The following is a 25989-nucleotide window of genomic DNA, read 5'->3' on the forward strand; positions in this document are numbered from 1 at the left end:
GGGGGTCCCCGCGGCCCCAGCAGCGCGGGCTCGGGAGGCGGCGCGGGGTGCTGAGGCCAGGCCCCCCCCACCTCCGCTTGGCGCGTCCTCTCGCCCGGAGGCGGGGAAGGCGGACGCGGCCGCGGCCTCGACGTCGGCGACAGCGCCGCCCGCGAAGGGAAGCGCCTTATAAGCCGCCGCTCGGCCGGCCCCGCGGCTTTTCGCCGCCCCATCCCGGAGAGCGCGCGGAGGCCGGGCCGACCCCGGACAGACCCCGCCCGACTCCGGACAGACCCCGGCGCCGGGCAGGCCCCCGACCAGCGCCGGCTCCGGACAGATCCTGGATCTGTCCGACTCTGGACAGACCTCGGACGGACCCCGGCCCCGGACAGACACCCCGGCTCCAGACGGACTCCCCGCCGACCCAGGCCCGGGCGGGCGCGCCCCCTGCCGGCCGGGGCATGCTCGGCCCGCGGCATGGCCTCGGCGGTGTTTGAGGGCACGTCGCTCGTGAACATGTTCGTGCGGGGCTGCTGGGTGAACGGCATCCGCCGGCTCATCGTCAGCCGGCGCGGCGACGAGGAGGAGTTCTTCGAGATCCGCACCGAGTGGTCGGACCGCAGCGTGCTCTACCTGCACCGCAGCCTGGCCGACCTGGGCCGCCTGTGGCAGCGCCTCCGCGACGCCTTCCCCGAGGACCGGCCCGAGCTGGCGCTCGCGCCGCTGCGCGAAGGTGGGCGCGGGCCCGGCCTGGGGGCAGGGGGGCGGGGGGGCTCCTTTGAAATGCAGGGAGGGGGGTGCAGGGAGGGGGGCGCAGGAGCGGTTATTAAGCGGGGATGGCGACATCCCGGCCCCCGGCACGGGACAGGGACCCTCAGACCTCCGCCCGCCCCCGGGCGGTGAAGCGCAGTGGCGGGAGCGCAGGAGTCGGCGCACGGGGCCCGAGGCCGGCCAGACGGGCGTCCTGACCGTCCCCAAGGCGGGCCAGCGCCAGTGTCGGGCGGCCCCTGCGACCCCCTCCGCGGCCGCGGCCGGAGAGGCCGGGGGAACGTTTGGGAAGAGTTAAGGACAGCGTCCAGCTGGGGCCACGTCGTGTCTGGCAGCCCCCTCCGAGGCCTCCCCCGGCAGGGCCGCGCCTCTTGTCCCCGGTGACCGACAGCCCGAGTGCGAGGTGCCACGCGGCCTCCGTCCCTCCTCGGGAGGGGCCACCAGGGTGGGTCCGCATTCGAGTTTGATGAGCCCGGAGGCCTCCTCCCCGGCCTTGTGACTTTCCTGGCTCGCAGGGACTGCGTGGCTTCCCGTTTCCTCTCCTCGGCCCGCGGGCTGGACTTTGGAGGCCGCGCAGAGGAAGCGAGAGGCTGAAGCCGAGGCGCGAGGACTGGGGTCCCCCCTGCCCCCTCCCACACACACGCGTGACCACCTGCAGCGCTGAGAATCTGGTGACACTTCCCAGCGCCTTCCTCTAAGCAGATCTCTGGGGCCCTTTTGGGGGCATTTACTGAAGCTGCCCATCTGCCTGAGGTCTTGGGATAATCTCCACTCCGCCCCACGCCCCCCCTCCCGGGACAGCTCCCACCCCAGTGTGTGAATTATATGGATAATTAGCTCATTCTCATGACACATTCTCAGGCAGACGCGTCACTTGGAAAGGCTCTCAAAGCCAGCAAGTTTGCAGGCCCTGCTCCCCAGAGTCTCACTTTGATGGCTGTTCTGGAGGGAGTTTAGTATTATTTCAAGCATGGCAGCAGTTTACCTTGATCTACTGTTTGGGTGTGTGTGTTGTTATATTTTTAATTTATCAAATGGATGCCCAAATCCGGAAAGCTTAGATGAAGGAACAGCTGTTTATTCAGTGACTTACATCCTTTCTGGAACAAGGCTGGCCATAAACAAACAGGAGCCCCTGAGAGCTGGTGGAGGACCTGCCCTCCCCCCATACCCTCTCCCCCCCCCCCCCCCCCCCCCGCCCGCTGTTCTGCCCTCCCCCTGCCCTCTCCCTTGCCCGCCCCCACCCTCCCCCATACCCTCCCCCTGCCCTCCCCCCATACCCTCCCCCTGCCCGCCCTTCTGCCCTCCCCCTGCCCTCTCCCTTGCCAGCCTCCTGCCCTCCCCCATACCCTCCCCCATACCCTCCCCCATACCTTCCCCCTGCCCTCCCCCCGCCCTCCCCCTGCCCTCCCTTCTGCCCCCTGCCTGCCCTCCAGGTCTCACTCTGTCAGAGGACCCAGCTCAGCTGTGGCTCCAGGCTCCCCACCTGGCTCCGCCCCTGTAACAGAGGACCTGACACTCACTTTTCTTGTGCAGACTGGAGTGCATGCTCAGTGTCCAGCAGTAGTAAGCCCTCCACAAATGTGGCTTTTGTTGTCACCCTCAGCGGCGTCTGGTGAGGGTCACAGAAGGTGGGGAGGAGGGCGGAGCTTCCGTCGCCTTGGGATCTGGGGAGGAAACCACCTTGCCGGAGCAGAGGGTTAGGCTGCGCTGTGCACGCGCGCGCCCTGGGCTCTGCCCCCCGTGCAGGTTGTGCCTGGTTGGTTCTGGGTTTGCGAGGTGTCAGTGCACTGCGTGCCTCCACAGGGTGGGCCCCCCGCAAGGAGACAGGAAGAGGGTGACCGCCAGGGAGAAAACAAGGCGCAGAAGGGGTGTGATAGCTGCTTTCAAGTGTCTAAAGGGAGAAAAATCAGCAAGAAATGGGTATTAGGTTTGGTGGGGGCCATGCGGGGGGGGCAGTCAGATGAGGACCAGGTTGGGTGTGAAGGCCTTTCGAACAGCCCACGATGGACTGTGGGAACGTCTTCTCGGCTGGAGTCCTGACCAGAGGGCCTCCTGCAAGGCCAGCTCAACACCCCTGGGGGAGAGGAGGTGGAGGCCCCGGGGCCAGAGGAGAGGCGACATTAACCCTCTGTCTGGTTCCTAGTTCTCTGCCTGGAGGCAAGCTGACCCCTCCCCCAGCACCACCTGAGTTTGTTGTACACCCAAGGGAAGGCCTTTTCCTTCCTTAGAAGGAAGGAAAGTCCAGGGAAGTTGTTTGCCAAGTAAAATACATCGCCATAATGCAAAAGAAGAGTTCACCTTATTTCCAGGTGGATTTACTATTTGCACAAACAGATTGTCTGGACATACAAACCGTACACACAGAAGGCATCCAGATGTGTGTGCTGTTTTAGCGATGCCAGGTCTTCTCAGTGTAATTCCCATCAGATTCCCTCAGTTTAAATCTATTGCATATTTCTGGGCTCGGTTACATTGGCCCGCTCATCTCTTTAAAAAGCTTTGCAAGTCTAGGTTTGAGAGCTCGTGCTGGCAGCAGGCTGGTAGCTTTTGTAAATGTAGGACTGAACACCTCCAGAGGGTGGGAAAGGCTTGGGTCCGACTTGCATCTTTGACTCTGTGTGCAGTGAAGGGGATGCTGAGCGCTTTGTCTTGGTCCCTGGACTACTGCAGCGGGAGAGTGTTTCTGTGCAGAGAGTACTGTTCCTTGATTCCGCACACACACTGGTGCTAGCCTTGGCTGTCTGTCCGTGGAACGTGTACGTTTCCTGGTGACACGTGCGCAGAGATATTTAAACCCCTGCGTGGAGTGGCGGCACGGGGCTCACTAGCCCACCTCTCTGGTCTTCTGTTTGGGCGAGGCCGCCCTCAGGACTAGTCTTGCTTCTTCTATCCTTTTCCTTGGCATCTTGGCCTCTCACCTTATGCTCTTCTGCGTCTGGATCTGATACACCCGTCCTTCCTTTCTTGTCCCCCTGCCTGGGGGAGGGAGGTAGCTGCTTTCTGCGCATATTATCTCTGGGTGACCAAGGTGTCTCCTTCTGCTCTTTCCACACTCTGACACAGGTGTGGCCGAGTCTTTGCCTTAAATCCCGTTTACGTAATACTTAGCATGGTTCAGGGCTCCTGACCAGATGTGGCAAGGTCTCTTGCCTGTTACGTCTCTCGTCTGGGAAGGTTCACACTTTAAAAGACAAGCATGAAGAATTTCCCCAATGACTGTTTGGGGCTCTTGGATTATTTTGATCCTTTTTTAAAAATAACACGCGTTTCAGGCCTTATGAAGTCATCACTGTAGAAACAGATTCTATTTCCAAAGTTGTCAGGTGACCTTTGATCCCTGATTACTGTCAAATCAACACTTTGGTTTTATATTCACTCAGCAAGTATCTACCAGATGCCTCCCCTGCACCAGCATCTTCTAGGTGCTGGGGATGCAGCAGTGAACAAAACAGACAAACCCTGCCCTCATGATTCTATATTCGGGGTGGGGGAAATCCAGTAATAAACAAGATAAGTTTAAAAAAAAATGTCAGATGGTTCTACACGTTCAGAAGAAAAGAAAAGGGAGGAAGGAGAGGAGCTGTGACTTGCAGGGGCAGGGAGGGGTTCACTTTCAGATGGGCTGGTCCGGAAGGGCTCAAAGGAAGTGACCTGTGAGGAGAGACCGGGAGGAAGTGGGGAGGAAGCGACGTGGGTGCCTGGGGAAGAGCTTCCAGGCAGTGGCCAGAGCAAGTGCAAAGGCCTTGGGGCCGGCATGTGCCCGGTGGCCCTGAGTCCTGAGGGGGCCGTTGTGGTTGGAGGGGAGAGAAGGGGGTGGACGCAGTGGGAGATCAGGGGTAGGGAGTGGGCAGACCACGCTCCGCGTGGGGCTCTTGTCGGAGGTGGAGAGCTTGGAACGGGAGCGACCTGGTGTGAAGGGCACTCTGGCTGCTGTGCTGAGCATGGCTGGAGAAGGACCAGGGGGAGCCGGGGAGACCAGGAAGGTGTGAGAAGTGGTCGAGCACGGACGCGTCTGGGAGGGAGAGTGCAGGGTCTGCGGAGAGACCAGATGTGGGTGTGGGGAGCCTTGGGCGATGCAGAAGGCCCGCAAGGGGAGCTGATGGAGGGCCCAGCTTTGAACACGGTATTTAGCGTTTTCTCCAAATAAGGCCCCTCCTTGAGATCCTGTGCGTGGTGCTGGGGTAACGTCTGTTCACCCCGTCACCGGGGACGTGGATCTGCCTGCGTCTTCATAGACCTTCTGTTAGACGTGAGATGGAGGAGCAGAGGCGAAGGCGTCCGGCACCGACCAGAGAGGCCTGGGTGCAGGTCCGCCAGCCAGGACACCCCGCCTCCCCACGGCTCCAGTGGACAGCGCTCTGCTCCCAGGCCCTGCTCTCACGTGGACGGGGAGAAGCTCTGCGCTTCCCCGAAACAAGCGGGGGTAGATCGCTCTCTGGTCTGGGGGTGAACTGCAGAGCCCCGAGTTTCCTTTCTTAGTGAAAGTGGCTGAAAAAGAGCAGAGGCCACCCACAGGTCGGGGCAGCAGATCAGGGGGACAGAGGCCGCCTCTGTCCGGCCTGACGGGCCCTGCAGTGGGCTGGGGTCCTGTCATCCCCCCTCACAGCCCAGCCCCCATGCATGGGTTCCCTGGAGGGGGTCCTGCCCCTTCTAATGGGGAGAGGGGCAGTTTTCACTTCTCTGGGGCATTTTGGGTCATCTCTCTGATTCACAGACCTATTTTTGAATCTCTTCCATATATAGGACTGCCGGGCTCTGCCGTCCGCCCGGGTCTGGTGCTGGCACCATCCGCCTCCCGGGAGCCGGCTGTCTCTTCTCTTCCTAAGGTTTTATGTTTCTTTCCCAGACCCGCACCCTGCTGTCGCTCAGGCTTTGTTCCGAGTTCCCTGTCCGGACTCTCCTTCCTCCGTAAGTGATGGCGTGCTCTGTGTTCCCCTGGTCTCATCCGTCAGAGCTCAGGCCGTGCCGTGGGCCCAGGTGACTCAGGCTAACACCCAGTCAGAGAAGGAACGGCCAGAAACTCACAGAGGTTGTTCGTTCTGGAGCTTCTAGACCTCGCTTACTTCCCACCAGATCTCCAAGGGGAAGCTTGGTTCTGCATCTCAGCACCGGGACCCGCTGGTAGCATCTGGTTGCCCTCAGGCTGGCCCCCAGGGACGCCGTCCTTTTCTCTTTTTAAAACAAGTCTGGGCCTGGTGTGCCTCCGCTGTGTGTTTTTATACACACTTTTCCAAACGGCAGGAGGTGTTTCTGGTCGGGAGCAGTCAAAGCTAGGGAAGGTGGGCGTGCAGCGAAAGGTGGCAGCAGAGCCACTGAGGTACGAAGCAGCGTCGGGTCGGAGTGCCCGCTCCGTGAGGCTCGGTGTGGAGCTGCAGGGCAGGCTGTGGAGAGCTGGCCGGGAGTGATGAGCCCCACAGGCGACCACGGGCGCCCCAGGCCCGGCCCCTTGGTGCAGGGCGTCCTGCAGGGGCAGCGGCCGTCAGCAGAGTCGATAGGGGACAGCGAGTGAGGACATGGCGTTACCAGGGGTTGACGTTGTCCCACTGAAATCGTTTTTATTGGTGTTTCTGTTCACTTTCACTTCCTTGGGTGACAGTAGACATCCACCAGCCCTTTCTGTCATCACCACCGAAAAGATGGTCCCCGTGTCCCTGAACGGGCCTGAGAAGCTTCCCCCCACCCCACCCCCCAGCCGGGCCCTGGATCCAAATCCTCCCCGTGACGGGGGCAGGGAGGGGGCCGAGGCGAAGGGCTGGGCGCCTTTCTCTTCTGGTCGGGCCTGGGCTCCCTTGAACCGTGGCAGCACAGACAGGATGTGTCCTGTGTCACACAGAAGCACAGACCATGTGCCGCGACGCTGTCCTCCAGGCAGACCCCGCGGGGCCCCGCTCCTCCCGCCCCGACGTGAGTCCTGCTGGTGAACACGACCGCCCTGCTCCGTTGCCGACTTACACTGCAGGTCGTGCTGCACGTTGAGGAAGAGGCACCTCCGTCGTCCTCTGCTGGTGTGTGACTTACAGTCAGCAGGAAACACGACGAGCAGCATTTGGACCGAGGGTGGGGGGAGGGAAGGAGCGGACGTGGGATTAAGGCTCTTACTACGGTGCCTGCTTGCCACCAGAACCCGCCTGCTTCCTGCAGGGGAAAATCCAGGCCCTGCGAGACTGGCTGACCCACCTGGGGACACGAGGTCACGGCGGGAGGAGGTTAGGCTAAGCGGCCGAAAGCACCGAGCACCGGCTTTGGGACCAGGCAGGTGAGGATGCAGTTTCGGGCTCTGTCTCCTGCTCCCTCCCACGTGACTTCAGGCAGGTGGTTCAGCTCAAGCCACTGCTGCAGGATTGAGAAGCTGGCAGGGGTGGCATTGCATGGCCGGCCGCTGTGAGCGCTGAAGCCGCGACAGGCCTGCTGGACGAGTGAGCACCGTGTGATGCAGAGCTTCTGCCCTTTGCCCTGGATAGGCGGCGTCCCCTCACCCAGAGCCCTCCCGGTGGGGATGCGGTGCCAGCCCCCGGGTGTGGCCTCCAGCCTCCCGTCCTAGGGAGGTGGGGACGGCGATGGCGCCTGAGAGCCCGGGGAGGGGGTCACCCCGATACCTCAGTGGGACCCCCACCGACCAGGCCTGGGGCTTTGCTGGTCCAGAAATTGGGATTTGGTGCTTGGCGTGGGTCAGGCTCGGGGGCAGTTTTCCGGGGCAGATGCTCTCTGTGTGTATTTTCTATGAGAAATAGAGCTGCCACGGGGGCAGAGCCTGGGTGGAGAGCCGGGCCCCCCTTGGCCCCCAGGGGTGTGTAAGGCTTGTCTCAGCCCTCCCGCGCCACTCTCGCCCTCACCCCTGCGCTGCTCCCTCCTCGGGCCTCCTGCCTGGAGAGGCAGGTTCCCTGCTGGGTTTTCCTGGTGACACCTCCCTTTGTCCATCATCCTGGCCAGCATGTAGGGGCAGGTCTTGTCGCCCTGGTGCCCCCTTTGGGATCAAGTGCTTCCTGTTTTGAGAGCCTGGGACGGCTGGTGTTTATTCCCTAAATTCCTTCCAAGTTTTAAGGCAGACTAAGGCGGAGTGAGTGACTCCTTAGCCGTCTTGAGTCTGAAGCTTAGTAAGGAAATCTGCTTGTGGTGGGAGAAGATCGAGGCGCCGGAGAAGGAGGGACTGGGGGAGGGACGCGGTGAGAGGCGGGCATCTCACAGGCCTGGGAAGAAGCGGAGGACAGAAGTCTTCCCGCAGGCCCTTCCCGGGGCCTCTGGACCCGTTATCTTGTCTCTGCTCTTCTTTCTCCTCCGCCTACTTTCCCTGCCCTGCCTGCTTCTCGTCCTTGGCGAGCCGGCAGGGAGAAGTTCCTGTCCATCAGTGTCGCCTTGGGCATCACTGGGCCCGGGGAGGGCGATGGGGGCAAGACCGAGCCTTGTGTGCAGCGGGCTGGGCATGGGGGCAGAGGGTGGGACCCCCATGGATGGAGCCTGTGAGGTCAGAGTCGCCACGGGTTCCCAGGGAGCGAGGGCCGCGTCGCGATGCCTGAGTTCAGCAGAGAATAACCCCCTCGGTTATGCTCTCAAGCTCATCGCTGAGTGAGTCCTTGCTGGTTTTATGTTGACTACCTATTTAGAGAACAAGTATTTGGGAAGTAATCACTGAGGATTTTCCTGGAAATTTTGAAATATTTTATTTCCAAAATTTGAATGATGCTCAGCGTTTAAAGAATATATATCTCGTGACAGTGCCTTCCTCACCTCGCCCGAGCCGTCTGCTTCTCTGGGCTCTGCGTGGATGGACTTTTGAACTATGCGTTCTTTGGCTCAGTTGGAAAGGCCACATCACAGAAGCTTTCCCTGGGGTCTGCCGTGGGAGTCTCCTCTTAAGGGACCGGCATCCTCTGGGTAACGGACACTCCTTTCCAATTGACCCGAGAAGCCTCTGTCTTCACTCCCAGAATTACAGCGGCAGAAGGCGGTCAGCCAGATTCAGCCCTGGGTCTGTCCCTGGAGGTGGGGACGGTCACCAGAGATGTTCAGTCCGAAGCCTCCACCCACGGAAGTAGGACGTGGGACCAGGTGTCTGAGGTTAGGACACTGGTCTGTGTCTGCTCTCTCAGCCTGACCTTTGTGCTGATACAGTTTGGGTTCGGTTTGGGTTCCGAGAATGAGTCAGGTGTTTGTGTTTGTATAAAGACCTAACCCTGGAACTGACAGAAGCTCGTTTGGAGTTCTGGATTTTCAAGGGTAAACTAGTTTAGACAGAAGGGGTACCCTGGCTGCTCAAGGCTGAATTTCAACCCCCAAAGGGATGTGAAATTGACATACTGAAATTTACATAGTCGTGTTATCAATCTTATGGTTTCAAATTTTTGACAGTTTTGGGCTATATCTGGATAAATTTCTCACCTCACAAATTGTGTAGAGTGAAATTTTAAAAAATTGAGATTATATTAGTGATGATGCTTTATCAGAAATTAGAAATTTTCCTGGGGCTGTGACGTCTTCTGAGTCAGTTTCCTTAGAACTTGGGCGTGGCAGGTGGACCGCATCCCTTCCCGCCGTCCTCGCTGGACTGCGTCCTGAGCCTTCCATGGACTGCTGGCGCCTCCTGCTGGCCGGCCCTGGAACGGCAGCCTCATAACCAAGGTGGGGGGGTCTGAGTTTTTCTGTCCAACTGCAAATTTACAACCATTTTATCTGCTTGAAGTTTTTAGAATCACGATCTCAGATAGTAAAACTGAGTCAAACAAGATCCCCACAGTTTTCGTTCAGTCAACAATATTTGGAATACAAAAGCTAAAAGTTCTAGATAATCCTAAATTATTGTACGTAAGCACATTTTTGAAAGTGAAGTTTAAAATAGTTACTGTAAACAAGTGACATTTGGAAAAGCTCTGCCGGTCATCAAAAGCCAAAGCTCTTGGGGCACGAAGGAAGAATACAGCAGGTAGAACAGAAAGCCCCCCGACTGCCTGTACGTCGTTGGGGGTCTCCATATGCCATCTGTCCTGGGCAATGACACAGGCCCCAGATGTGGGCTCTGCTCACACCCACGCCTGGTGCCGTGTCATTTTGATAATTGATCCTGGTCTTGGGTATTGCCAGCAGGTGTTTTGGCTTCCAACAGTTGTGAACTTGAGAAACCTGATGGGGGCGGACCTCAGTGGGTTTTGAGACATGAAATTTTAAAGGAAGATTTATTTCATTTCTGCACTGTTATGGGTTTGTTTGTTTGAATGTTTTCCTTCCGCATTTAGTACACCTCCCTGTTTAATGGGAAACACCTTTAAAACAACTGAAGGAGGGTGATTTCCAGGCCCAGGAGAGGCGGGAAATGTGGGTGCTGGCGTTTGAAGAGGGCCAGGACATTGGAAGCCCCGTAGCCAGTGGTGACCCCTTCCTGCCCTGATGTGGGGTGAGGGAGGAGCTCTGTGGGGGCCAGGTAGCCTTGGGGGCCGCCCGTAGGTGGATGCCAGTCAGCCCAGCTGAATCCATAGCTTCACGAGTCTCCACCGTTGATTCCCTCCCCAGGGAAGAGGTGAGTGTCCTTGTCCTTCACGTGGATGGGTTTCCTTGGGGAAAGGAGGACACACCGTGGGAACGCTGATCCCGTTCGCCTTGGTTGTCACCCAGAAGCCACTATGCCACGGGGAAATAAATTATGAAGAAGGGCCCCAAACCAAAAGCCAAAGCTTAAAAAACCATCCCCTGTCACTATGTTCTTGCAGGAGGGATTCCAGCATGTTCTTTCGCCATTGAAATGTTTTCAGCCCCTCTTGTTTTGAAGCATGTTTTCATTTCCAGAGAGCACCATTTGGCTTCTCCTCAGAAGCATAAAGGCAGGTGAAAGGCAGCGATAAGGTTGCAGCTTCCACAGATAGAACCAAACAGGGTGGCCGGCAACTCAGTGGGTTTGATGCCACCTTGGTCTTGGGCAGCTCTCCTGTGAGGCCTGTGACCTTGAGCCTGCTGGCCGGGATCCGGCTGGGGTGACGCCGAGAAGCATGGGATGCAGTTGGCACCCATAGGCTGGTGGACACACACAGATGATAACTTGTCCTTGACTCTGTTCTCTTGTGCAACTTTATTCCATCAACAAACGGCCAGCGACCAGTGAATCCCCTGCGGGTGTCAGTGTCAGTGCCAGGCCCTGTGCTGACAGCTGACCGTGGGCACCTCCTACACTCAGCTTCCCAGGTGGGCTGGGGGAGGCCACAGGGGAGGGAGCAGGTCTGCTGCAGAGCGGTGAGTGCTGCAGAGGTGGGGTGGATGGAGCTCTCCCAGAGCTCAGAGCAGACCGAGTCCCGCCTGGTGGGTGGGGGGCTTCACAGAGCCGAAGGCGTGTCCCACGCGGCATTTAAGGGATGCTGGGATTTTCCCACTCGAGCCTGGAGGTGGGGGAAGGCCAGTGGGAATGGGTCCCCCAGCGGCAGTGCTGTGGGCGTGGGGGCCATGTTTTGGTGGCTTGGACCCGTTCCTCGGGGTTGGGATGAGGATGTGGTAGTCACAGAGCAACGGAGCTGGTGAGGTGAGCAAGGCTGGGATCCTCAGGGTCTGTGCGCTGAGCCTAAACACTTACATGTTCCCAGAGGCCTGACCAGGTACTTCTTGCCTTTCTCTGCTTCATTCTGGAAAGCAGGTCACCAAGAAGATAGGGTTGCCAGATAAAGTACAGGACGCCAAGTAAGTTTGAGTTTCAGATAAACAATGAATAATTTTTTAGTGTGTCTATCCATACTATTGCATTATTCATGGCTTATCTGAAACGCACCTTGAACTAGATGTCCTGCTTTTTACTTGCTAATTCTGGCAACCCTAAAAGAAGATCAGCATAGAGCAGAATGTATTTATTTGACTGAATGGTACCCTTGGTGGTTATAAACCCAACCGTGGGCTAAACATGCTTTAAGTCCTAGAAAATGGGTATAAATATGTTATATGCATTGACCAGACAAGAGGCTAATCCTATAAATTGTCCTTACAGAATACAAAAACCCAACTACCGTGTCATAAACTCGAGTGATTTAACACCAGTATGCTAGATGTAATAAAAATTGAAACATGACAGTAGTTTTGCTTGTTTTAGAATAAAGAAGCTTTTTGTGGGGATGATTTACATAATTGTCCTGTCTCTAAAAACAACTTTTCAGAGTCCTTCTTTTCCTCTGTAGACTTGTCCATAGCAAGCAAGAGGTCACAGAGAGGTGTGTGTAAGTGTGTGCGTGTGTGTGTGTGTGTAATTCTAAACAAGGAACTCAGGGCTGAGACTCTGGCACCCTGGTGTTTTCCTTCTCCCTTCTCGCTGCCCCCAGCCTGCAGGGTGGTGGGTGGGCCAGGCAGCCTAGGTGAGAGGGGAGGAGGTGGCCCGGGACCCTCCCTCCGGCGACGGCTGGGGAGTCGTGCTGAGGTTGCCGGCGCAGGCTGTGTGGACCGAGGCTCGGGGTCTTTGGCTGGCTGCCTGGGCCCGTGTGGCTTGAGGTGGGGTGGGCAGATAGCCCACTGAGAGGCAGGCCCCCGGGTGGCCAGGTGAAGGTGCACCCGGCCTGTGCTCCAGGAAGTCCAGGGACCAATTCCTGGCCTTGACTGGACATTCCTGACCCCAGCTAATGCGAGGGTCCCCCTGCTCAGCCCAGGTCTTCAGAAGTGCCCTCGCCCTATGTCTGGGGTGCCCCTGGTTTCCATGGACCACGTGTTCTGGGGCCTCTTAATTTCAATCACGTAGTTTAGGAGGTTAATTTTAACACTACGTGGACTTAGTGAGCTGCCTGCAAAATGAACAACACTTTCACCTGTAAAACAAAACCAGAACTTCTGAAAACTGGGATTCAGTGACTGAAAATAGTTCTGGGATTTCAGCCTCTGTGGTTTGGTCGTAGCTCGCCGGGACCAACATCCTGGGTCACGTGAAATGCCGTTGGGAATCTGACTTGCTCCATCCCTGGGAAGCTGATGTGTAGAAGCTGTGCTGGGAAGGTCTGTGCTCTGCACTGCTCAAAGGAAGACAGAAACGCACCCCGAGTCTCTGTGCCACTAGCTCTCGTGTTTTAGAGACAGAATACTGCGCTTTTTAGTAGCCAGTCGAGACTTCCGGTAACCGGAACGTGGGTAGAAGCCGATTCCTGGAAGGTGCTGAGTCATGCCCACGCTGGTTTTCTCTGGGTGAAGATGTGATTTTTTCCCTTCCAAAGCCGGTATCTAAATGACTTGTCTAAACATAGGCTCCGTTTCCAGGGGGCCTGTGGTCATCTCAGCTGTGTCATTGGGGGCTGGTGGGTCCAGCCTCCCCCAGCTACGGCCACCACGCTGGCGGGGGCTGAGCTCTGGCCTTGTCCAGGGTGTGGATGGAGTGTCCTGCTCGGAGAGGCCTCTGATGGTGTCCCTGTGGCTTTCAGATGGACGGTGTCCACTGCAGCACACGCGTTAATCACTCGTTGGGTCGTTGAAACTTAAAACGAGGTTGAGAGCCGGGCTTTCAGGGCAGGGCTGCACGCACGTGAGGCCGAGTAAACTTCCCAGGTGTCTTTCGTGGAGGGTGACGTCGGGGTGGCGTCCCCGTCGCGGGATGCCTGTTGTCCTGTATTTAATTCGGGAGCACACTTCTTGGTCTGTTTTTCTGACGGAGGCATTTCTGTCTCAATCCCAGGGCTGGTCGCCATAAAGGACGCCCACGACATCGAGACCAGGCTTAACGAAGTGGAGAAGCTGCTCAAGGCCGTCATCAGCATGCCGCGCAAGGTGGGTGTGCAAGGTGGGTGTGCAAGGTGGGTGCGCAAGGTGGGTGCGGGCGGACGGGCGGGGCCGGGGCGCGCTTCCTGGAAGCGTCAGGTGGGGTCAGGTGTAAGCCCAGGGAGGGAAGGCTCCTTGGGCTCTGGGGGCTCCGGTGCTTTCTCCCTGGGGAGGAAGCGGAAGTGACGGGCTCGCGGTTTACTGGAAAGTGAGGGGAGACGGACGCGCGTGAACGCTGGCGCAGACCAGGCGCGAACTGTTCCCACTGTCCCCGTCCTGTGGGCCTCGAGACGCCGGAGCACCTGACAGGTGAGTGGGGAAGCGGCCCCGTCCGCGCTCAGTCCCGCGGTCTGAGCAGTGCGGGGCCACCAGCGTCAGACGGGCTGCCTCGCGGGAGGAAAATGTCTAGGAATGAACGTGTTTCTTCCCAGTATTCCAGGTCAGAAGTTGTGCTCACCTTCTTTGAAAGATCTCCCCTGGATCAGGTGTTAAAAAATGACAACGTCCATAAAATTCAACCCAGCTTTCAAAGTCCGGTGAAAATATCAGGTGAGAGCCACAGGGCCACCAGAAACCTTCCCAGCCCACTGTCCACGTGCTGGACACACCTCCCGCCTTGGGACCCAGAAAGACAGCCCAACAGAAGGGTGGAAGGAGCAGGGGAGGGCCCGTTTCCCGATTTTTAGGAAACGGTGTGTTTCTACCTACTGACCTGCAGTTTACACTCTTCCTACTTCCAAAGCGACTTATCTGGCGTATAAATGGGAACGTACTTAAATGGTCTATGATGAAAGCATCAGTGAGGCATTTTGAAGTGAATTACTGGAATGCGTCATCCAGCCTGCAAAAATAAGAGTCCACCTAGCACAACACTGACTTTGTTCTTGGCTTTAGGGCGGGGGCACAGAAAGGGACACACGGTGTAGGTCTCCTTAGCGTGGACGCTGGGTTGAGCCTTCTGGCAAATGTCAGCAGCGCTAAGAGGGGATGGCCAGCCGTCCTGCGGGTCAGGGGGGAGCGAGGGAAGCCTGGGTTCAGCCCGGTGGCAGCTTCCTCAGATCTGGGCCGCACGTGTTGTTACAACATTAGACTCTGTTTTTGCAGTGCTGTTGGCAAAGCCTCTGAGGGGCATTTTGTAGGAGAAGAGGTCCGTCCTGGAAGTCTCAGGTACCGGGCTTCCCCAGGCAACTTGTCTGGCCTGAGTGAGGTTGTGTGGGCGTTTGCCGGGCGCAGAGGGGATACAGCTCGGCCAGCGGTGACATCCCACAGGCCACCTTGATGTGAGGGGAGGTTGGGGGGGGGGTCCCTGTGTCCAGCACCTGAGTTCTGAGTGGAAGGAAGGAAAGAGGAGGGAGTGGAGGAGGGGGACTCAGAGGGAGGTGATGGGGAAGAGTCAGCAGGTGAGGGGACCTGAGCCCAGAGCCGTCACCTGAAAAGGAACTGGGTCCCGGTGATGGGAAGATGGAGGGGGCACGTTGGGGTGACGGCTGACGTCACTGGTATAAAAGTGTCCTTACTGAGTGATGTACCACGGCAAGGATGAGATTCCTTAATTGTGTGCTGGGGCGAGGCGGACGGGGCTGGCAGGTTCTGGGAACCCGGGACGGAAAAGTTACTTTTCGCTGTGACCGTGTGTGAGCAGGACAGGGTTCGGCCTGGGTTTGCGTGTCTGCCACTTTTGTCATCTTCCCAGGAGAGCTTCGTGTGTGTCCTTAGGAAGATGAGCAGCGGGCTGGGGGCCCCTTCTTAGCTAGCGCCTGGCGTCCAGAACCTTCTCTACAGGAGGGTGAAAATGGCGGTCATCCCTCCTGACCGGATGTCCGGGGACCCCAGTGTCCAAGGCTCAGAGAGGCTTCAGAGCGTGTCGGGCTCCGTGTGCTGTCACCTGGAGCGTGGGCACCTCTGCCCTTTAGTCTTGCACGGAAGAGCCCCAGCACTGGCATCTCCATCTTGCTTTATTTCTTTCTGTTTTGCGCAAACAGGAGAACCGAGAGCCGCAGAATCCTTTCAGGGCCTGGGGTTGGTGGCAGGCGCAGGTTGACCCCAAAGGCCCCAGCGCGTGAGAGGGACAGCCGGCGCTGCATACAGGTGCTTCTGATGGCGACAACCTGGTGTCCCCAGCCTCTTAGTGCCTTGTCTTTATTGCTGATTCGGGTAAACGCACGACCCAGGTTTACCCCAACGCGCTGAAAGGAAGGAGACAGGATTGAACAGGGGTAGCGCTGGGGTCCCACGTCGGGGTTTTAACTATGTTATTGTGTTGTTTCGAGGACTGAGGACAGAGGTTTGGGGTCCCTCCTGCCCACGAGCCCAGGAGGCCTGGCACGCGGGTCTGGGAAGGCAGGGCCTTGGCCTCCCCGTGCAGGCCGGGAGCCCAGGTCCTGGGGACATCGCAGGGGGCAGTCCCTGCAGCCACCGCGGCTCAGCACGGAACACTTGGTGACACAGGGCTGCCTGACAGTGGGGTTGGTAAACAGCTATCACAAATCAGCTGCAGAGAGCCTGAAGCCTCGTGCCAAGACCACGGCCTGAAGGCAGCCCTGCGCGGGAAGCTGGCGGGGTCGCCCCTTCCAGAGCTGAGTGTCTCCCATGCCTGGGGGTCCCTCCTCCTCGTCTGCTCTAATCAGTCGAAGGGGTTCTCCCTCTGATCTTCGCCCCCAACCTCGCTGGCTCTCCCTCTGCCTGAGCGCATGTTTCCCATGTAAAGGAGCGTGGGGTGGGCGGGGGAGTTCCCACGGCGTGTGAGACGTGCTTTCGTTGTGCACTGAGCGAGGAAGTAAGGATACTGAGACAAGGATGTGGCAAATTCAGAAACACTTCTAATGGAACCGTTCCTTACAGGAGCGCTGCCAGCCCCAGAGGGCCTGGTCCCGCGTGGGCAAGCCCTGCTCCTCCGTCTGGGCCCATATTTGCGCTGCGTATGGACTCGGGAGCCCCCGGGCGCTGGGCCTCAGGACCCGGAGAGCCGGGCGCCCCGAGGGCCAAGGCTCCAGCAGCCCAGCCTCTCCCCGGGATGTGTCCTCAGTACTGACATGGGCCACCCGGACCTGACTTCCTGGCTCATTCATTTATGAATTTCTTGTCATCCTGGGCATGTCAGGCTGTGGTCACTCTGGCTTTCCATGTCACCGTCGACCCCTCTGCTCCAGGCCCTGGGCCTCCTGCTGGCTGGGCCCTGTCTCCTCCCTCCCCACAAGCCCTGCCGTTCACGTCCACTCCTGTCCAGCTAAATTCCACTCGTGCATGGAAACGGCCGTGCCCGCTGTCACCCCCTCCCCCAGACTTCTCAGCACCTTCTCAAGCCTCTGATGTGGCATCCTGGGAGGTGGTGCCGTGGCGGACAGCCCTGACCTTGGCCCACCCTCAGGCTTCCTGCGGTGACCTCTAGGTTGACCGGCTAGGGGTCAGGGGCTCCACTAGATGGCGCCAGACGCCCATGGTGTGAGAACCAGCCGCCCCCCGGGGCCACGATTCCGGCGAGTGGTCTGGCCTCTTAGGTGATGCTTTGGACCAATGTAACCTTAAACATTCTTCATCCCGTGTTAATCTAAAAGTTTATTACCAAGTCTAGGAAAACTTAAATTTAGTTTTCTACACCATGGCTGTGTCTGTGCAGCTTAAAAGAAAGCATAATCCTCAGCCTTGGTCTGGCTGCTTGGATTAATTGATATTGGCCCCCAAAATCATAGTACTCAGGTTTGGGAAGGCTGGAAATATAATTTCAGTTTTTAGTAACCAGGCATCTGTACGGTCTTAACCTTAATTTTCACCACACGGGGAGAGTCCTGGTCTCCAATTAATGAAAAGGCATGGCTTTGGGTTTTGTTCCGTTGCTGGAGACATTGAAAGTAAAATAGGAAAGGGGATCAGAGAGCGTGTGAATGCTTTCAGGGCTGAGACTGTCCGCAGAAAAAAAAAGAATAGATGAATTAATGAACTGAGTTATGGTGGCATATGGGGCATGTGAAAACAGGGCTGCAAGTAAAAAAATAGCAAATCACCACCAGCCAGACACTGGTCATTGTTGCAGCAATGACCACTGGTAGAGGCTGAGATTAGTGGGTGAAAGTTTAAGGAGAAGCAGGATTTGCCCTTGCATCTCCACCAGGATAGTTCTTAACTACACAGAGAGAGATAGTACCCTCATTTTGGAGAAAACCTCCTGACCCGAGAGATCCAGACGACATCCCAGGAATAAGTAAGGCCTGTGGGTATCGCACTCCTGATCTGATGCCCGAGGGAAGGCAGCGTCCCTGCAGGTTCCTGCCGGACCGTCCACCTCTGTCCAAGCACGGAAGCGCCAGGCAAATTGAGGCACAGTCAATGAAAGACTCACCAGTCCGCGTCCCAAGTGTTGCAGCCAGGAGAGATGAGGCAAGACCGAGGCCCTCGAGGCCATCAGGGATCATAGGAGGCTGAACCACCGCCTCTTCCTGCCCCGAGGGATCCGGGCTGGGCCCAGGACAGACAGAGGGACATGGGTGAAACTTAAGTGCAGGAGGTTTTAGTTTAGAGTATTGTGCCGATGTTCATTTCCTGGATTTGCTTGTCGTACCATGGTTATGTAAAATGTTAACCAAAGGACAAGCTGCTGAGCAATCTGTGAAAGCTCTATACTGTTTTTGCAACTTTTCCGTAATTCTAAAATTAGCTCCGAAAAAGTTTTAAGAAATAAGAAATGGCAAAGCAGGACTCTTCTTCATGTGAAAAACATTCTGTATGCAAAAAAATGGCTTGGAAAGGAACTATTTCATGGAACTGGCCATGTATGTGATTAAAGTCATTAAATGGACCAGTGATTTTGGCTGTAGGTACTAAGCTGACTTCTAAGAAATTCCCATTTTCAGTATATTTGAAGGTAGGCTTCAGATGCTGAAGTTTTTCAGTAAGCGTAACATTTCCTTTGGTTCTTTTTATTTGGGTGACCCAACAGATATGAGGACATTTGGAACAATAACTACCATTTACGAGCCCCAGCATTTGTTAGATTCTTTATAAAAACCGTCTCATTTAATCCACACCTGTGCCCCTTAGGATAGCTGGATACTGTTATTCCCATTTTACAGACTAAAAAGCTAAGCAAGGAGTAACCTGCTTCCCACGCGTAAGTGGCAGAAGTGGAGTTTCCTGGAGGGCCCAGCTGGCCTTGCAGACAATTGGCTTCTCTGCACAGATAATTAAGGAATGATTTGTAACAAATTTGTTTTGGGGGCTGGTTCCATTTTCTAGATTCCACTTTCTAGAGCTCCAAATCTCACATTTAAGAATGATTAGGAAGTTCCTATACAAGGTGACTCCTGGCGACATTCACAAATGTTTTGCAGCACTAACGTTTGTTTTCACTTGTAGGGGCCTCCCCTCCAAATTCCCTTGGGAGGTGGTGGGAAAGAGGGTCTGGGGGCTGTCAGCTGGCTGTCCTGAGGTCCCTGAGGTTTTGCGTGCTTCCTGGGACAGGTTTGAGTCAGTTAATAAAAGCAGTAAAGAAAGTGGTTCTGTGCTGTTGTGCGTTTTAAATCGTGAAGCACGGGGATCTTAGTCTCTCTTACCGGGGTGTCGTCCTCTGCAGTGTCTGTCTGCTCACTCAGGCTTTGGTCAACATCTTCGTGCTCCTTTTGCACCTGGTGGTGTAGTTGACCCCAGAGGTTCCAAGCACTGACTTTTCGCTGGTTTTCAGCTCCTTCTCATGACTTACAGGCTGTCCGAGGCGGGTGGGCTCCGGGTGGGCTCAGCCGGGGAGAGGAGGTCGGGAAAGAGCCACGTGCTGATGCCACGTGGAGTGTGACCGACCTCGAAAGGCCGGTGAAACGAGCGCTGTCACTTCTCCAGAAAGTCAGTTGGAAATTTTAGCCATTACTTGGCAAATCCGATTGATGAATAGTCATTTTATCCTGGGGGGCAGAGGTAAGGAGGAAATCTTCTAGTTTTTTTTCTTCTTTTTTTTTTGTGTAGTTTCCCTAAGTGTCTTCATATGGATAGAAATTCAAAGAACTGAGAATCAAATACCCAGAAAGATGAAAAGTAAATAGGAAGTTACAGTTGCACTTATTAAAAAAAAGCAAATCTGTACATGGGGATAAAATAATCTAAATTATGGTACGATGTAAGCAATAAAACAACCCCGCAAACAACAATAGCATCAGATGCCCGATGGGACGGGGCAGCACGGGACATCCTTGTGGCCTGTGCCAGGGCCAGAGGAAGGGCTGTTTTGAGCCGTTTCCGTGCATCAGGCCCCAAGTGGGAAGATGATGATTATTGGATGTGAGAACCCGGCAGGAGCTTAGAGTCTGTTTGAAGCACGTTTTTAAGGTGAGGTAAGTGAAGGCCCTGATTTGACGGGACAAATGCGGCCCTGAGCGTGGAGCTCGATGACCAGGGGCTGAGGCTGGGGATGAGATAGCACACGGGGAGCGGGAGCCCTGGTGACCCTCCAGGTCTATCCTTGGAGAGTCTGTGATCCACTGAGGGAAGGGAAGGACGCACAGTCCCCAGGAAATGTCAATGAGAGCTTCCCCAGGTCGGAGAAGGGAGTCAAGTGCACTTACGTTTAAATGGACCAGATGACGTGATGGAGCCTGGGAGCTAATAGGCTCTTAGAGCTGGAAGGGTCCTTGGAGATCATCCAGGACAGTTTTGAAATTTCCAGTTAGGACACTGCGTCCAGTATCTCGGGGTTCCCTGCTGGGCTGTGCCGTGGAGTCCCAGCTCCCAGCCCGGTGCTGTTTCAGCTGCCCACGCCTCCGCACACATGCGCACACACACACACACCCCCACACCCCCACAACCCCGCCACCACCACCACCACCGATGCCCGGGCTTCCCCGTCCCCCCTCCCCTTCTAGAGCTGGTGAGCACCAGACTTTGCACTTGGAATCTAACCACACAGCCAATGTAGACACACAAAGACGATCTCTTTGTTGCCCTTTTAAAATTACCCCAAATTGTGCTTGTTGGTGAGAAGTCGGTTTCTATATAGGATTATATAAAGTAAAAGGTGAAGTCACCTGTTTGGTTGAAAACGCACACGGATCGCGCTGAATCCTCACGGCGACCCTGGGCCGTGTTATCCTCACCTGAGACACAGGTGAGAGCTTAGAGAGATCGGGTGACCTGGGCAGAGCCCACGTCGTGTGCGGTTGTCTTGGCCCGAAACCCAGCCTCTTTCTGCTCCAGCTTCAAACCCACAGGGGGGGGCGTATGGCGAGAGCGCTCGAACTGCCAGAGCGCCTTTCTGCGGGGGAGAGATGCCCCTCTTGACTGGTGTAGGGTCAGCAGGTGTGGCCCCTGGGTCTGGGCGGCGGAGCGTCCTCTAAAGTGTGGGAAAGGAGGGGGTGCAGCAGGAGGAGGGGGCTGTGAGGAGATCAGTGTGAGCCCCAGACCTCAAAACTTCAAAATCTGATCCCCTTCTGAATATTTCCCTTACTGCTTTCGCTTTCAGAAATCATGAGGTCCAATGGATTTTGCTTAGCAAATACGGAAACAATCGTTATTGACCACAGTATACCAAACGGAAAAGACCAGCACGCAGCTGTGGACCCCTCGGAGCACCTGTAAGTGCACTGATTCGAGTGTCGTTTTACACACGAGGTCCCGAGCCGTCAGCCAGCGCCCGGGCCAGGTTCCCTGCCCACTCGGGGCTCTAGGAAGGGGACAGAGTTTGACCATGCGGCTGGCAGTGGGGAGGGGGGGCGTTCAGGAGGAGTTGCCTGGCTTCAGGTCTGGGCTGTGCTGGGCCCTGGGGGGTCCGGGGCCACGAGCCTCCTCATGGGGGCCCGGTCTCCTGGGGTGGGGGGGGGGGTGGGCGTCAGCTGCATGTTGGCCTCTCGTCACCTCCCAGGTGGCTTCTGTGGCTCACGGGCCTGCCCTGAGCGGGGGAGGATGCGTTGGCTTAGAGGAGGCGGGCAGCTGAAGACCCCCCGCCCTCCGTTCTTCCTTCCTCGGGCGACAGAACTTGGACCACGATGGGGGCTCTAGGAGAGCCACCTCGGGCGCTGCCAGCCGTCTCGGGATTATCGGGCAGGACCCGGCCCTGGTGACGGTCCAGGCCACGCCCGGGGCTGTCCCTGCTGTGCGAGCTCAGGGGGTTCACGCCCGGGGCTCTCCCTGCTGTGGGAGCTCAGGGGGTTCACTCCCGGGGCTGTCCTGCTGTGTGAGCTCAGGGGGTTCGTTCCCGTCTCCTGGCTCCTCTTCGCCCCGGGTGGGACCGCCGTGCTCTCGCAGGGTCTCCTGAAGGCTCAGGTGACGAGAGTGGACGCCTGACTCTGGGACCCCCAGGCAGCTCTGGAAGCGCAGGGTCTCCCGCGGGCACTTGACCGGCACAAGCCCGGAACCAGGGGGCCTCTCAGAGTCCGGGGGTCCCTCCGCACCCCGTCAGCCCCACGTGAAAGCGGACCAGGACCGACCCAACTGCCGCCATGCCTCGCGCTCAGCCGGGACCACGCACGTCGTACGCACCGTGTGTGTGCAGACAGCTCCCGGCCCGAGGGTCCCCCGAGCCAACTCGGAGCTGGCATCGTGGGTCCGAGCGTCTGCCGACGTGGATTACACGGTGACGGAAGGAGGTTCTGCTTCATGGGAAGAGCTTCTGGCCGGGCCTGTCCTGGTGGAGTGGTTGGTGGACCACCAGGGGCTGCAGGATCCCGGCTCTGGCTCTGCATCCCAGGGACCCTTTCTGTCTCTGAGAGGCCCCGAGAGGCCCTCTGCCCCTGGCATGAGGCCAGCTCTGAGAAGGAAGTTCAACCATGAATCGTTTTGGAGGAGAAACATGGAGAGAAAGCAAGGGCTGTAATGTCACTTTTCCAGCCAGCCCGGGGCCCTGCGTGGCCAGGGCGACCCACCCTCAATCTGCAGCGCCGGGTTGGTGGGAGAGAAAGATCACGGGGAAACCTCTGCGATCCCAGGATAGCTTAACAAGGAGATGTCGGCCTCTGAGCGGCCCGGGAGCGTCTCCAGGGAACTTGGGCTTGCCGGGCATTTCTCCACGTGCCTGACCTCGGGCAGCCCCGCAGTGACGGTCTGCTGCCGTCTGTCTCTCAGGAGGGTCTGTCTGAACACTCCAGGGGACAGGAGGTCACAGAGAGAAGCCTCTCCTGGCCACAGCTGTCCTCAGTGGTCCTCAACAGCGACTGTGTGGCCCCAAGGCTGTGGAGCAACGCTGCCGGGCCCGCTGTTAGGACCTGTCGGTCCCCACACTGTCCCTGGGGGAGAGCAGCTACAGTACTCAGACCAGAGACCCCCCCCTGCACTCAGGGACCAAGTGTGTGTGCCTGGTGGGGACGTGTGCCTGGTGGCGGTGTGAGGGCGGAACGGCTGGGCCTCTGCCTTGTGACCACCCTGGTTGGCTGGAGGGGTTGCCAGGCTCCGGGAGATTCTGCCCAGGCCTGGGGCGAGCCCCGACCCTGTCCTCACTGGTTAGAAGCAGGGAGATTTGCCAGGCCCGCTGGGGACCACGGGGGCTGATGGGGACCCTGGACTCGGCCAAGCATCCCAGGTCCCCTTCCTTCCCCAGTTCTCAGGGGATCTGAGGGCAGGAGGGGTAGCAGGGGCAGGAAGCTGCTGGGCAGGGCTGTGTCGTGGCCGCCACCGGGCCCGTCCCTCACCTGCCCGGAGCCTTTCCCTGCACCTAAGGGCCCCCTCTTGGCCTCGCTGCCTGCGCGGACGCAGGGCTCCACGCATCTCCACACACGCCCGTCAGCATGGACTTAGAGGGAAGCCCGCCTCCATGCCTTTCCTGTCTGATTTCGAAGCTGCCGTCGCCGCCTCCTCCGCTTCCCCCTTGCAACTTAGAGGCGGCAGGCCTCCCTGGGACCCCGTCCACCCCACGTGCCCCGGATGCTGGGCGGTGGCAGGGGGCACCTCTCCGCCCTCCCCCTCCCCCATCCCGGCTGGCTCCCCAGCCAGTGTAGCCAGGCCGGCGGCTGTGTGGTTTGGGCGCCTCGTGCCCTGCCCGTCGCTGCCCGGCGTCCCGCTGTAGTTGAACTCCTGTGAGGCCTCAGGGCAGGGGCAGTGTGGACAGTGTGCTCGGTGGCCCCAGGCCCTCTCCGCTGCCCTGGGCAGGGCCTGCGTCCGCCCCCTCTGCCACTCCCCTTTGTTTGGACTGGTTCTTAGCTGGGGACAATGGAAAAGGTACAGGCAGCATCTGTTTCCCCTCCTGGGGAGAAGGTCCTCTGTGCACTGTTTTCTCTGTGAGGCATCTTTTAAAGTTTGTAGTCCTTTTTTTCCAGCTTAAGCAAGTGTGCTTAAGCTGAGGCTGGGTTAGGCAGGGCGTGGAAATGGTTTCCATTCCTGGGGAATCCATGTTGAGAAGGTATTTAGGTCACCTCACATTTGGGGCACAAATCCTTCCTTGAGCTCTTCCCGTGCGCGCCATGTAACGCCCCACATTGAATGCAGGACCCAAACGAAGGACCCTTCCCTCCGCTAACCTCCTCTGCCCTCACCCAGCTCCTCCCTGGACGACTCCTGCCTCCTTGGTTGTGTGTGCATGTGGCCCAGGAAGCAGTCAGGCTGGGAGCTGGGACCACACGGCCTTCTTCACCCGTCTTTGCCATGGTCCACAGCCCCAGCACGTGGCAGGTTCCTGTGCCTGGTCCACTCTGTGTCCCCAGAGCCTGACCCAGAATAATCCCCAGATGGAGAGAGAAATACTCACTGTGTGAATGGATGGATGGATGGATGGATGGATGGATGGATGGATGGATGGATAGATGGATGGATGGGTGGATGGATAAATGGATGGATGGATGGATGGATGGATGCCTCAATATTGGTCAGTGAGAGTAAATCACAGTCTCTAAGGCAGTGAAAACCAAAGCTGTGACGGCTTTGGAGTCAGGCCCATGTGACTGATCAATTTGCAATCACGGTTCCTTCCACACTCGCTCCACACGCAGCCTGGTGGTGGATGGGCCGGTGTGGTGGAGAGCCCTTCCGTGCTGTTTGATCCAGAGACCCTCCTGCCAGTGACCGTCTGCCCTCTGTCCACTTCAGCGGGGCCGGCGGTCAGTGAGCCAGCCCCGGCCTCACCTCTGCCTTCCCGTTTCAGGTTTGAGAACGGCGGTGAGTTTGCCTCCGAGCTGGAGGATGGGGATGACCCAGGAGCTTATGTCACCAACCTGTCCTATTACCACCTGGTGCCTTTCGAGACGGACATTCTGGACTGAGTCTCCACTGGGCCCCTCCTCCCCCAGCTGGTGACCGTGGCTCCGCTGAAGTTCATCATGCCAGGGACCAGGCCTGCCCAGCAGCCCGCGCCCATGGAGACCCCAAGTCTCCGACAACCAGGAGTCAGGTTACGGGGGTCCGGTGCCCCTGCTGCTTCTAGGGGTCTTCGCGGCCTGTGTATGCATCCCCGGGACACGCCCCCTCCACGCCTGGAGGGGCCACAAGTGCCTGCAGGACGTCCCGGGCCGGGTCTGGACACCTGCTCCTCCCCCCACGTTCCCTCCCTCCACAAGCGCACAGAACATTTTGCGTGGCATCTTGGTGAGCCACCAAGTTCTGGACAACACAGGCGGGTGTGTTCTGTCATCCAGGATTTCCCTGGAAACCAGGATGTGCAGCTTCCATTCCTGTTTTTTATCTTCTATCCAGAAACCGTGGGCTTCACGTCAGCCAAGGGAGTGTTTGCGGAAGGTTGGTCGTGAATGGGGTTTTGGCTGCGGGCACAGGGGAACCACTGACTGGTGCCCGTGTGATGAACTCTGCGTGGTAACGATTCTCCCGAGAGGAAGGAGATCCCCCCTGGGCTCCTACGAGGGGTGACAGCGCAGTGGCCCCCGGGCGGCTGAGGGTCCCCCTTCCTGCCGGTCACCAAGATCTCAGTGATATGCTCGCCATATCCACCTGAGTGGACGGGCATCGGGAGGTCACCGAGTGTCCCCAGCGAGTCTCCCTCTGCCTTCGGGGAGGGTCTGGGTTCTGCGTGTTCATCTCCTCACAGAGAATACTAACGACCAGAATTTCTCGTGTAAATAATAGTAAATTATTGAGAATCCTAATTCTTTTACACAGTCTGTTTTTTAATCTATTTTAATTAAATAAAACACATTACTCTACTTTTATTGGTTTAAGGTGTGGCTCTTGTCATCCCTGCCCCACACGCTGCGCCTCCGGGCTGCCCCCAGCGCTCCCGTCTCGTTGTCCTTTAGGAAATGTGCTGTTCTCGCCCTGGGGAATGATCTGTCCAAACTGGAAAGTAAACAGAGTGTTCTTTTGAGTTAGGGTTTCCCCTTCTCCATGCTCCTCGCTGGCAGCCACGGGAAGCCTTCTGGAACCCAGCTGCGCAGCAGATGGGCTCCCCGTGGCCTTTGCATCCCCCTCTGCTCCCGGCTGTGCTCGGTTGGGTGCAGCCTGCTTCCAAACAGGCTGTCAGGCGGCCAGTGGGGTCGACCAGTTGCCCTCTGCTCTTGGGGGTAAAATTCAGGTCTGTACAGGACGGGGCCCCTTGCCTGGCAGGGTTAGAATAGATCACAGCTAACCACCTTCCAAGTTCCAATCATTGATTCCTGGGTTTTCCTCGTTACCCACATTCTGCAGGGGACT

General features: G+C 57.5%; 1 protein-coding gene across 1 annotated transcript; it reads left to right on the forward strand.

The window, feature by feature from the left end:
* Positions 1 to 25: 25 nt before the first annotated feature.
* PXDC1 (PX domain containing 1) lies at positions 26 to 25502 on the forward strand. Its single transcript, XM_068559440.1, has 5 exons — positions 26 to 712; positions 13364 to 13455; positions 13878 to 13995; positions 20885 to 20996; positions 24491 to 25502. The coding sequence occupies exons 1-5, from the start codon at positions 457 to 459 to the stop codon at positions 24606 to 24608; spliced, it is 696 nt and encodes a 231-aa protein (XP_068415541.1). The 5' UTR covers positions 26 to 456; the 3' UTR covers positions 24609 to 25502.
* Positions 25503 to 25989: the final 487 nt, after the last annotated feature.

The sequence above is a fragment of the Eschrichtius robustus genome, chromosome 12 (assembly GCF_028021215.1).
Source record: "Eschrichtius robustus isolate mEscRob2 chromosome 12, mEscRob2.pri, whole genome shotgun sequence".
Classification (NCBI taxonomy): domain Eukaryota; kingdom Metazoa; phylum Chordata; class Mammalia; order Artiodactyla; family Eschrichtiidae; genus Eschrichtius; species Eschrichtius robustus.

Coding starts and splice junctions, on each gene's coding strand:
- PXDC1 (XM_068559440.1), top strand. CDS start 457: ATGGCCTCGGCGGTGTTTGAGGGCACGTCGCTCGTGAACATGTTCGTG. Junction 13,456..13,877: donor TCATCAGCATGCCGCGCAAG/GTGGGTGTGCAA, acceptor GTTTCTTCCCAG/TATTCCAGGTCAGAAGTTGT. Junction 13,996..20,884: donor AAGTCCGGTGAAAATATCAG/GTGAGAGCCACA, acceptor TTTCGCTTTCAG/AAATCATGAGGTCCAATGGA.